At 38.5% G+C, this 13,257-nt stretch overlaps 1 protein-coding gene and 1 non-coding gene across 3 annotated transcripts; both read right to left on the reverse strand.

The window, feature by feature from the left end:
- Nucleotides 1-1,735: 1,735 nt before the first annotated feature.
- Nucleotides 1,736-1,808, reverse strand: TRNAR-CCG (transfer RNA arginine (anticodon CCG)). Its single transcript has one exon. It is a non-coding gene; the product is annotated as a tRNA-Arg (tRNA).
- Nucleotides 1,809-11,126: 9,318 nt separating this feature from the next.
- Nucleotides 11,127-12,970, reverse strand: LOC144712318 (2-oxoglutarate (2OG) and Fe(II)-dependent oxygenase superfamily protein). 2 transcript variants are annotated; one of them, XM_078586555.1, is made up of 3 exons: nucleotides 11,816-12,970; nucleotides 11,645-11,719; nucleotides 11,127-11,581 (listed from the first exon to the last, which is right to left on the reverse strand). In XM_078586555.1, exons 1-3 carry the CDS (start codon nucleotides 12,691-12,693, stop codon nucleotides 11,341-11,343), a joined length of 1,194 nt encoding a protein of 397 aa, XP_078442681.1. In that variant the 5' UTR covers nucleotides 12,694-12,970; the 3' UTR covers nucleotides 11,127-11,340. The 2 variants fall into 2 exon arrangements, with proteins under 2 accessions (XP_078442681.1, XP_078442682.1); XM_078586556.1 differs by having other exon boundaries at nucleotides 11,649-11,719; nucleotides 11,816-12,960.
- Between the last annotated feature and the right edge of the window lie 287 nt (nucleotides 12,971-13,257).

Genomic DNA, 13,257 nt, shown 5'->3' on the forward strand with positions numbered 1-13,257 from the left:
AACAATGCAAGATGTACCAACTTTCTCTCGGATACTTCCTGTTCCAGATTAGCATTTCATCGGAGCGGACTTAGAGATCTCTCTACATAAATCATTGTTGATGTGTAGTACCTTCATGTCTATTGTCCTGACTAATTATGCATATCTTGAAACTCTCAATTTTTTATGCATCCCACTCCGTTCTATTTTCTCAGTCTTGTCTACGTGCGTATTTTTGTGTATCTTGTAAGATTCATTTGAGAAATAACGAGCAAGAAAAATCGCTTTGTTTTAATTGGTAACAACTTTTATGAAAAATACATATATGTGTGTGTGGTTCAAGACAAACAATCCACTTTGAAAATAGGGCATTCGAAAGTCAAATGTTGGACAATGCGAATCTTTTATAGGAAAATTGGTCCAATCCCAGAGGATTTCTTCAAACAATTTACTCTAGGAAATACGTGGCAAATATCATGTGTATAACACTGACGTGGATGCCAACAAAGATCATTTTGAACTACAGAGAATCAAATATGTGACCGCATTACTCCGTACCATAAATTAGAATGAGGTAATAAAGGCAGATCATTAAGGAACAAATGTCAAAGCTTTAAAGTCAGCTCCCGAGAGTATGACCAGTTAAGTAACGCAGTTGGAAAATTATTCATCAAATATTCTGTATCTCTTTCAAAATTCATGAATACAAATCACATTCATTACTATGCACATGTGGTGCGTATAAGACTCTAATGAAATACAAGGATTTGATAAGTAGATTATGATAAGAAAATACTGTTGATTACTTATGTAAAACATTGATCCTAAACTTTCCTATTCATAAGAGAAGACCATCAAAATATATAAATATATTTTGCTGATAACTCATCACTTAATCATTTGTATGAGGAGAACACCGATAAATAATGGGTGCTCCTAAGGAAAAAAGTTAAATGAATATACCAGTATGAATATATATATTTTTTCATACCTAAATATTAATCAAGTAGATTCAAATGGTTCTGTAAGTGGCTCTTAGATCTTAGACCCCAATCCGATCTTTTGGGTAGATGGTCGTATTGTGATTGTGACTTACATGTCTTTGATGATGGGATTACAACTTTTCTTCATCTTAATTTATATTTCAGGAAATTTTATACTACGATAACAATTATTTGATTATCATAGTAAACAGGCATGGATTATTTGAGAAAAATCCAACTCCACAAGGGCCTGATGAACTCGCAATATTTCATCATGTAACATTATTCGAGACCTTTCAAAAGAAATGGGTCACAGGATAGGTGCGTCAGAACTTTGAGACTCATGGAATAGGTAGTGGGGAAGGTACTTGCTTGGTTGGCGAAGGAGAAAAATGGCATCAATGAAACAATTAGGTTGGCAACGACAGCATTTCTTGAAATTCTAATGGGATTTGGGCATGCACCAAGAGAATGTGAGCCCATTCAGAAGTATGTCACACATTTTGCGGTGATAGACGGAATTTCACTTTGTTTAATATAAGAAGCCATAGAGGAACTAAATGAGCTCTTGTCAATCAGAACATTCAACATGAATACAGGTTGGTAGAAAGTTTTCGATCTCAAGATAACATAGAAAACGGAAAGGTCCATGATTAAAGTTGCGGAAACAAAATTCAATCTCGGCAAGTTTAAATCAAGTAAAAACATCAATGTATTATAATTATAATTGTTAGCATATATTTGATTACTGCAGTCACCGATGCGACATGCATCGATCACGATGGGACTCGAACCCACAATCTCCCGCTCCGGAGGCGAGCGCCTTATCCATTAGGCCACGCGATCAATTTATAATCTAACGATTGTTTGTAAAATGTAAATTTTTAAGCAAACAAACTATTTCAATGTCCACTGTTTCTATTTGTGTTTTGACGATAGACAACAGATGGTCGTTCCACGTGCTTCCATATCATAACCAATGTCCTGGCTATCAATGTGGAAAAATTCAGCTGAACGGCAAAAAATGTCCGTGCCGTCGATTTGGGATTTCACACCCTCCCCGTCATGTTTTGAAATTTGATTTTTTACGCGTAGAATTTCACTGTCGACGATGCTGGATATATGGTACCAAACATCAAATGTGAAAATCATTAGCTAATCATAGATGGGCCACACCATCACTCGAAAAAACTGATTTAGTCTTATTTTACTAAGAGTCGCACATGATTTGAATTCAAATTATTGTTAAACTATTTTAAATCTTAAACTTACATTTATATAGTATCGTAATACTTGTCATTTCTCCACTAAATAAATTTCGTAGGAATGTAAAAATTCTTAAAACTCCTTTAAAGTTCGTATAATTAAAATTTTGTCAGCTTAACGAGAAAATGTGGTAAAATAATACATTTATAAGAAAAATAAATACTATGTATTTATCATGTTATTAACTAACTCTCAAGTATTCAAGACTTCACCTGACCATGATTCTTTCACTAACCTCGTAAAACTGCATCATTCAGCACAGAATAGGCAAACCACCAAGTCTGGCAGATGGTTTTAGTCCTGGTATCTAAGTTAGGCAAAACTTAAACCTATATCTATACTACAGTATGCCATTGGTTCTGAAAAACCTCAAAGTACGGTCAAAGGCATCTGACAAAATAAAATTCAAAGTTAAAAAGAAAATTTAAAACATAGGTCAAAATAATATTTAAAAGTGTTAAATTGCGAGTTTCAGTTGGTAAATTTACCATTTTTTGACATGGGTTCACTAAAAAATCAAAGATAAAACTATATTTCTATAGAGTTTTTATATCTGTATTTACATTTATATTTGTATGTATGATTACATTTATTTTTAATATTTGTACTTGTACTTATATTTTGATTTACGTATATTATTATTATTCAATTGTATTTCAAATAACGTGTAGTGGTTTAGCTGGCAAAAGAGTCTAATTTACTATTTGGAACTTTAGACAAACCAATTAATCCCTACCAATAGTTTCGGTTTGGTCTGGTTTCACGGAAGTTTAATGAAACCCATAAATAGCATTGGCCCGCATCTTGCTTCCATGTCCGCAACAATGCAGATCACTCCTCATGCCTCGTACAAGGCATGTGATGATTGCAGTATTGTTTGAAAAAGAACAACGATATGTGCATAATTGCTTTCAGTTTTAAATACATCAAAATTTGACTTCACAAAAAATATGAAACAATGTGTATGGATGACGAAGGCGAAAATGTGGTGTAATTTTGTCGTTGTTATTTTCGCTTCGTTCAAATAAAATTTTTAATTTGTAAAGTTACTCAGGGATGTATAGCGTTGAGTAAGGTCATCTCCACAGGGATTGGCATTTAGAGTTAGAATTAACTAATGAGTAGGACGGCTAACAAACACAACTAGGTGTTTGTTTTAATCTCTAAGTGAAAGTAAGGAAGAATTTAATGGTGATTTATAAAGTAAAATATCCTTACTGATTCATAGATAGGTAGAGGAAGTACATTAGTATTTTAGGAAATTTTTGTAGAATTTTTAGAGGTCGAATTATAGGAGAAGAAGTAGGGTCAATATTGAAGTCAACATGTTTGTTAAAATGTCTAAAAGAGGATTTGAGATTTTTATGATTTTTTGTAAGGTATTTTATCAGGATATGAATGTAGGTTAGGAAGTATAGCTTCCTAAAACTCTATTAAGCAATATGCTTAATAGAGTTTTCGGTTTTTTATGTTTTTACTCAAAATCGATTTCATTCGATTTCGAGAAAATGGTTTGATGAGATGATTCTTCAATCATTGATTCTGCTAAAGTTCTAAATCAATTAAACTCTTAACTAGAGCAATCGAAACACTTACCGGATTTTTGTGCCAGCTCGGAGTCGCCGACGGCTCCAGACTCCGCTCCGGCCGCGTCGTCCTTCAGGTAAGGATTTCTTCTCCATCTTCCACCCTTCTCTCTTCTAATCTACCTTCAGGTCACAGCTCTGTCACCGCCGTTGACCGAGAGACCGAGGAGAAACAATGAGGAGACGGAGGATCTTCTCCTCCAGCGATTAAATTTCAAAATATCAGTTCAATAGTCCGGCAGCCAAAGATAGTTTTCCAGCGACTTGTGGCCATTTTATAGGTCAGGAATGGTCCGAAGACCTTCCTGACCGGTATGGGACAACTCCAGCGAAGTATCCGGCGACAAATCGGTGAAAATCTGCCTTCTCGTTGCCAGATTGACTTCGCCGGCGACCGTAACGATGATGAGAGAATGGATTTTGGTCGAGTATTTCTCAACCGTTAGATCTCACAAGTGGGGGGTTCAACGGCTACGATTAAATCGTAGCCGTGGACCCCTTTAGTTCCGGTAGACCCCTACTCAGTCAGCCTGCAAGTCCGTTTTAGTCATTCACGTGCCTTCCTTAGATTCGTCCACATCGGCGCTCAGGGATGAGTTGTCACCTAGAACAAAAAAAAAGAAAATTAATAAAATAGAAATATGATCTTGACCTTTTGATCTTCTGAAAGAAGATCGACGGTCAAGATTATAATATTGTATTTAAGTGAGGCCCATTTCAATACGGGCTTCGGGTCGGGTCGGCTCGAAGCCTGTTCAGAATGTTAGTGTATTTTTCTTTAGATCGCGGCCCATCGGGCCGCGATCGTTCTCTTTCCATCATTGGCCCGGCTTGATTGCGTTTGAGGAACAATGTTATATGTCAATCCCATATTGCTCGTTTTAGGAAATGGAAACGGTATATAAATTCTGTGTTTCTCTCTAGGGTGAATTCAAATAAACTCTTACTTTGGGCGCTGGCTAAGATTACCTATGGGTTGCTTTGAGGCTCGGCCGGGGCTGGGCTTGTACTATGGCTGTGGCCTTTATTGCGGCTGCGGGTGGCGCCTGCTGTGCGCTTACCTCGTCTTGGCAGCTCCATATGAGCCCATTTTTTTATTTCTTCTATTTATCTTTTTAATAATATTTTTTTATTTTTTAATTTCTTATTTCCTTTCTTCTTAATCAACAAAATTTATGCTATCTCTTATTAGTGCAAAAACTCATTAAAAACATAACATTTTACATAATGAATGAAAAAGTGCATAATAATAGAATTTAACATAAAAATGCATGTTTGTTTCCTTTATGACTTCATAAACCCTTAAGAAATGTTGATTTACATGCCTGATTAATGACTCGTCAATGGACATCACACCAATACCTCTAATGTGAATATCTCTAATGGTAACTGCCCCGTAATGCCCAAGGTGGTATAATCAGACTAATGCTTGTCGATGTAAAAGTAGTAAATATACTTATAATGATATTTTGTGAATGTAAAAATTCTATATGTTCCGTGGGTCATGGATATACATAGTAATAATCATAGTTATATGACTCTAAGGAGATGAAGGCGTTTGTTGTATACTAACTTCAATGTTCCAAGGTGAATGTAAAATAGTAATGATGATAGATATTGGGTGCTCTTTGGAAAAAGAGTTCAATGAATAGATCTGTACGAATCCCTGAATGGTATTATGTCAAACTATTAACCATGTTGATTCACGTCACGGTTGTGTATGTGGTCCTTAGACCTGAGACACCAAATACATCTCATGGATGGACGACTACATTTCGACTACGACTTACGAGCCTCTAATCATGGAATTCAAACAAGTCATAGTTTGGATGCATCAAGAATTTCAAGAAGACAATTGAGTGGTCAAGATGGGATTGTCCACCCTTGGTATAAGAGGTGACAGCTCAGGGAAGATGATGCGATGAAGTCCTTGTCCAAGGCAGTGAAATATCGGGAGAAGAGTTCTCCCATGATTTTTGAATGCATCAATACTAACTCAGATGACCGATTGGGTTTGACAGTTGACCATACCCTAAGTCGTCCTAGGAGCGTCTAGTGGATGAGGGACTATACATACAATGTAACTGATGAGGGATAATCATGTTCCATGAGTGAGTCGATATACACTCCATTGTATCTTCAAGAGCACGAGGTATATCTTGGCACCCCTCGTGTTGGATACAACCTATTGATTAGGTTAAATAAATCTGATCTTAATTAAGCTATATGGTGACACAGTTAATTAATTTCAAAGGCCAACAAAGTTCATTGGGAAGATTGAGTTGTTAACTAGAATGATACATGGGCATAGAGGGCCACACGCAAATGGTCTTTTGGACGTCAGAAGATATACTTAAGCTTTGTGGGTTTTTGTAAAAAATACACATTTAGTGTAAATAGGGGAAGGTTCTAAAGAAATTCACCCAGGCCAGAATTATTTAGGGGCCTTTCCCTTCTTCTGCCTTCTCCTCACATCCCCTCTCCATTCCCGATGCGATCAGGATGGGTAACGACGGTGACAAAGATTAAACGGGGCTCGTCAACGAGAAGGAGGAGATTCGACATGCCAAAGATCACATGGATCGGGTGGATAGCGTAGATATTGTTCTCGCTCTGGGATCCAAGAATTCACAGATGCGACCTGTGCACAGATTCTTAGTTTAATATTTTTAATGATGCCGTTTGATTACATTTAAGTATTCCACTACGGAACGTTTTGATTTCTTCATCCAGATATAGGCCTATAGAACCCAGCAATAAGAAGTTCACGGAGGTGATTGAGTGGTCAAGACGGGATCATCCGACTTCGGTACAAGAGGAGATTGACTCAAGGAAGACGATGCAGAAAAATCCCAGTCAAGGGTAGTGATGATATTGGAAAAGGTATTCTCCAATGACCCCAATTACGCATCAATACTTTTCGAATGACGGATTAGGGTTTGAAAATCAACCCTACCCTAAGCCATTTGAGAGTCTCGCGTGGATGATGGATTATAAATATACGGTAATCGATGATGGTAAAGGTTTCATGAGAGAGTTCAAACACTAGTCAGTATCCTCAAGAGCACGAGGTATAGCTTGGCACCCCACAGGTTGGAAACTTAACCTATCGATTGGGTTAAATTGATACTTTGTTAACTAATCTATATGTAGTTAATTAATAAGGTTGGCTAATAAATGTTATTGGGCCACTCAACTTATTTATTGGATTGATACATGGGCATTGAGTCTCACACACATAAGATCATTGGGGCATTGGTGAATATATAATCCTTAATAGGGTTTTTGAGAAAAATGTAAGTAAACTAAAAATCGGGAAGGGTGACGCATTTCAAGCACCCAGGCCCGCCAAAATTAAGAGGCCCCCTCCACTCTGCTCTCTTCTCTACTCAACTAAGGAGAGTGTCTTCATGGTGAGAAAATCTTCAAAATTTTCAAGGAGAGTTGAAGAAGAAGAGGTGGAGATCCAAGCACAACATGATTGCGTGAATACTTCTAGAGATCGAGCATGTGAACGGCTTCAGAAGAAAATTCAAAGTGAGCCAGTCATGGGAGGAACAAGTTCCCCATAAGGTACATGTGATGTATTGATTTTATAGATCGATTGAGAATCGATTGATGCTTTTGCATCACGAAACCATGTTTTCATGGTTGAACCAAGGCACATAACCCAACACAAACTTGATCAAAACTCCATAAAATATAAATAAACATATTCCCCTTCTTAGATATATCATTTATTGATCATACAATTTTAATCTAAAATTTGGTAAAAATCTTGTTTTAGTAATTGGACATAATATGTATTTTTTATTGTTGAACAATGGATTCTTTTAGGAAGATGATCATTAAGGAACATAATGATTCAACGCTAGAGCCCTCAAAATTTTGAGGTATATTTCTTTATATTTGCTTAATAATTTTCACTTTAGAAAACTTAAAATCGTGATGGATCTGGTATAATTTAGTCTGTATAATTACACAAGGTAGCTCGTTGGATTTTCCCTTTCATAGTAATACAAAACTCATTGGGATATGTCAAAGAGTACCTAATATTTATGTTTTTTTTCATAAATCTTACTATAGTTATTCATGTCATTTTTAACTCCAGGTTATCATTAACATTAATAGATATTGAATATTTTTTTATCCAACTTTCTCTAATTGACTAATCATGAAACATAAATTAGTTTAAGTAATTCCTTTCCAACCCCTCTAGTGATGAAAAATTGTCATTAAATTTAGATTTTATTTAAATTAAATTACCCTTGAGATGAAATTAGGGAAGTTGATATTTTCATAAATTTTTAGTGACATTCTATCACATAGCCCTTTTTAGGACAGACTGTACTTAAAACAAAGTAAGAATGATTCTATGTGTTGGGTTGTGGGGCTCTGGATAATGGCGCACAAAACAAATTTCAATGAATTGGAAGCTAGGATAAATTCATAATTAATATCTAAAACACATATAATAGGAAGCATCTTGTGGGTAAATGTTTCTCCCTTGACTTGCTTCTTGGGAGAGATTTTTCTAGCCATTTAATTTTCAGGCCTCCAAAAGTATCCACACGATTAGTAGGTTGTTAGATCTCCTCTCCTTCTTGACCACTTATTCTTCAAGATCTTATGGATCTTTTAGTACCAAACAGATCTTGTGGAGTGAGTGGATAAATTAGGGAAGAAGAAAGGGGGGGCAAGTCTGGTTGGCATGGGCACCTAAAATGGGTGCCCTCCTTATTTATACCTATTAAGGATTTTTCATAAAAATCCTTAAAATAAAATATATCTTCCAACGTCCATTTAGTCTTATGCGTGGGACTCTCTAGGCCCATATGCCAAACATCATTCTACATTAATATGTTTTGACCAACCTCATTTATAAACCATATCAATATATAGATTATTTAATCAAAGATCGATTAAACCCAATTGATAGGTTAAGATTCCAGTCCTTGGGGTGCCAAGCTGCACCTCATGCTCGTGAAGATATAGAGTCGTCTTTGAACTCTATTATGAAATATTTTCTGTCATCGATTACTGGATATGTATAATCCTTCGTATATTACTTTGGGAAGGGTTAATCTTCAAACCCTAGTCCATCATTCGCTAAGTATCGAGGTGTAATGTGGATAATTTGAGAATGTTCTATTTGATATCCTAACTACCCTGGCCACATATTTATACGTGTCATGTTCCTTGAGTTAGTCTCCTCCTATACCAAGGGCGGAAAATCTCATCTTGACCACTCAATCACTTTCGTGTACTTTTTACTGTATCCAAGCTAAGACTTGATCAAATCCAATGATTACAGACTCATAAGCCCATGGTCAAAACATAGCCTTTCATCCATGATATGTCCTTTGTGTCATAGGTTAACGGGCCACATATACAACCATTACATGAATTAATCGGAATGCCATTTAGGTGTAATAATGTTCACGTATTCATACAGATCAATTCAATAAAATATTTCTCCAAAGAACACCTTCCATATGTCCTTAGTGTATCCACACTAACGAATACATGATCAATCATACTTAACATTGTAAGAAGGATCATATAGTGTTATATCTATCTAGATAGTTTGATGCCCATCTCAATTATCCATCGAATATGGATATTTAACATTTGCGTTTAAAGACTAGTGATCAGTGTATTATGGTATCATCATAATTTCACTAAGTCATTGCATGCACTCGTGGAATTCATTATAAACATAAAAAAAGTAATAATGAATATATGTTTCTTTAAAGGAACTTTAATAAACATGGTGGTGTCGTTGGCTTGACGATCACATAATATCCATCACTATATTCTTCTATACTAGTAATAGAGTAGCATGCCATATGCCATTCTAAGATTGTATATTGGGTGAGTTCAACTAGAAGGATTTCACCAGGTTAAATCAATCGAAGATTTATAAGTTAAATATCATAAACTAACAAGGCACGCCAATAATGAGTTAGATTGGTCCAAAAGAGACACACTTTGTTTGTTGTTGGAGGATATATGTTAAAATGTAGGGGTTTTTAAAAAAGGTTATTTCATTATATGGGGACATGAAGTCCAAGGTAAGGGACCAATAAAACATTCTTGTTGGGAGCCCCTTTTTTTGATCATGTCTCCCTATATGCCATCCCTCTAGGTGTGACAAAGGATGGTCAATACATCTGGTATCTTCAACTTGAAACTGATATATTAGAAGACAAAGATATATGCATTCTAAGAAGCGTGTCAAAACTTTCGGAGACCAGACTTTTGCACAGGTTGAAAAAAAAGAAAAAGAAACCAATGGTGGTGAATTTGATTTAGTAAAATGCAGTGTTATGATAATATTTATATTTTGAGTTTATGTCAAAGGTTGGAGTCAATTAATTTTTACTTTTGATATGAAAAATTGATTTGGACACCAATTGTTTACAAATCTAACACTTCTAACTTTAAAAAAGGTCAAAATTTTCACACATTTTTTAAGGAAACTTTTGCAGTCAAATGAGAACATCTTCTGATCACTTAAATTATCCTCCTAATAAAACTAGTTTCCTTATCACACGAAGCATAGTTATTATTTTTTTATAGTAAACTTGCAAGAAGAACTATACAAACCTCGAAAAAGAAATCCAACTCTAAATGATGGAAGAGAAATAAAAGAAAACGAGGAAAGAAAACGAAACCAATAAGTCTCGACGAAGATCCATATGTACTTGAAGAAGTCGCGAAGTTAGGCGCAACTTCAGGAGCAGGTTCTGAAATCACTTTATTAAGGGTGCATGTAAATATGATAATATCCGTCCCTCTCATATATGCCATAAAACAAACTATCTTTCATGACAATTTCACAATTCTTACTAGTTCACACTTATTGAGCTATGTCCCCATGTAATATGTCCCTATGGGAATATTTATGTACTAAAATTTAAGTGAAAAAACCATTATTTGGCCATAATCCTTATCAATATTTATAATGAAATTCTAAACTAAGAGCAGATTTTTCGTATGCGCAATTGACTAACGGGCCATGTGGGCAACCGAGTTGGTAAAATCAGCCTAATTCTTGCAGTATATTTACTTTGTGTGTGTGTGTGTTTTTTTTAATAACCTTCGCGCTATGTTTTATTAATTGATTAGATTGGGATATTATTTTGTTTTATTATTTGGAGATATCTACCAAATCATTTGATGTAGTTTATATCATACTTTTACCTAGTTTCTGAGTTAATTGATATTTCCTAAGGAAATTATCAAACTGGTTTAGTAAGCCAAATCAAGGTTTCCATTGATTAAAAAATAAACCTTCACACGTACTTGATATCTTGCAAAATATTATCACTGCATTGACCCCAAAGTTTACAATCTTGTATACATAAACATTTCCAACATGCAAGTAATCATCTAATTCTTGAATATTCAAGCGCGGTGCATCACATCATTAGATTGCTACTCAAGATCTCACTTCTTTCCAGCTTGCATGCCATTTTTTGTTTGACCTTTCCATGGCCTTTTTAGTATGAAGTGAAGGAAACTTACTGGAGGGTGCAGACTGCAGAAGAATTGACCATGGAAAGCACAGGCGCGAGGCCAGCATTCCGTCGAGCATCCCCCCGCCGCTTTTGGCGGACTATTCGTACCCCGCCGCCCGCTGCTCCGCAGTGAGCGGCGGCGGGCCGTCCCGGGGCTCTCTCTCTTCCTTGGTCGGAGGAGGGTATTCGATGGACTGCAGGAGATTGAAGTAGGCGTACTTGATGTCGAAGCGCATGTCGTACCCTGCCACCGCAAAAGGAATCGTCAAGCCCATCGGAATCAAGCATAAGAAGCTCACAGACTCACTCACAGTAGTTGACGGCGATGGCCAGGCCGGACCTGTCCGGCGTCTGTCTGACATGGTGGAACCACATGCTCGGCCTACGAGAATCAAACAACCAATCAATCAATCAATCAATCAATCAATCGCGGGTTGTTGTGTTGGAGATGGACGATGAACTGGGAGGAAGAAGCTACAGGTAGAGGATGTCCCCAGCCTTGACGGTGCACTGGAACGGCGGCGGCCCGTCAAAGTAGAGCGGCGTCTCCTTCCTCGCCATCGCCGCCGCCTCCGGCGTGACCGGGTACGGCTCGACGCTGCACCAGGGCAGCTCCCTCGGAGGGTCCTCCAGCTCCAGCCGCAGCCGCTCACAGTCGTGCCTGTAGCAAGCGGCGGGGTAGCGGCGGACGTAGAGGCGGTGCACGTCGGTGGGGGGAAGGAGCAGGAAGTGCTTCTCCCCCGTGACCACGGCGTAGAGATTCTCGTAGTGGTCCTTGTGGAAGGATGTCTCCGACCGCCCGTTGCCGATCCACAGGTTCACCGCCTCCGGCGCACCGCCCACCGCTGCCGTCGCCCACGCTAGCTCCGCCTCCACGTCCGCAGCCAGCTTCGAACCCCCGTACTCCTCCGGCGTGCGGAAGCAGTCGTTCTGCTCTTGCGCGTACGCCACCACCGGGAAGGTCGGGTTCATCCCCGAGTCGGCAATCAGCCGCAGAGCTTCGGCCATGTGCAGCCGCTGGACGCAGGCCGACGCGAAGCAGCGGCCGGCCTCGTCATTTCCGCCGCCGCCGGGGAGGGCGGCGAGCGCGTCGGCGCGGCCGTCGGGGGTCAGATGGACGGAGACCTGCCTGTCCTTGCCTGCCGCGGCGGCGAGATACGTGGGGCTGGACCAGAGCCCGCGTGCGACGGCGGGCCAATGGGCGGCGCCGCCGCGAATCAGGCAGGGCTTGTTGGCGGAGACGTAGTCCCGGAGGAAAGCCAGCGGCGACGGCGCCCCGTCGAGCACGTCGATGGCCGGCGTCGTTCCGAGGCTCAGCTCCCTCACCTCCGCCCACAGAGCCGGCACCGGCCCCATTTCCTCCTCCAAGCAAATCAACAAACAACGCCAGTTCTTCCTCTCGTCCCAGCTCCCCTGATAATAACCTCGTTCTCCGAGACGACTATGCTGTTGGGCATTTAATCGAACATGTTGCACACTCTAGGCAGATCTCCGCACTTGCGGTCCCGTCCGGCCCCGGTCCTGGTCCGGTCGCAGTCCAGTCATGTTGACTAGTCAAAGTTGAATAACAAAAAGTCCAATCTTGAAATTTGAAAAGAAGAATAAAAAAAAGATTGAAAGAGGAGTAATTGAAGAATTAAAGAAGAACGGAAGATGAAAAGGAAGAAGGTAAAGAAACATAATGAGAAATAAGAAAATTAGGAGAAAGAGGAAGAAGGAAAAGAGTAGGAAAACGATAACGAAGAAGAAAAGGTAAAAGAAGACTAGAAAAGGTGAATAAGAATAATAAAATAAAGATGAGAAGAAGATGGAAAGAAGAAGAAAGAGGAATAAAATAAGAATAAAAGAATAATAAAAAATAGGAGAAAAAGAAATAAAAGAATAACGGATGATGAAAAGAAGAATAAAATAAAAATAGAA

The sequence above is a fragment of the Wolffia australiana genome, chromosome 14 (assembly GCF_029677425.1).
Source record: "Wolffia australiana isolate 7733 chromosome 14, ASM2967742v1".
Lineage (NCBI taxonomy): Eukaryota > Viridiplantae > Streptophyta > Magnoliopsida > Alismatales > Araceae > Wolffia > Wolffia australiana.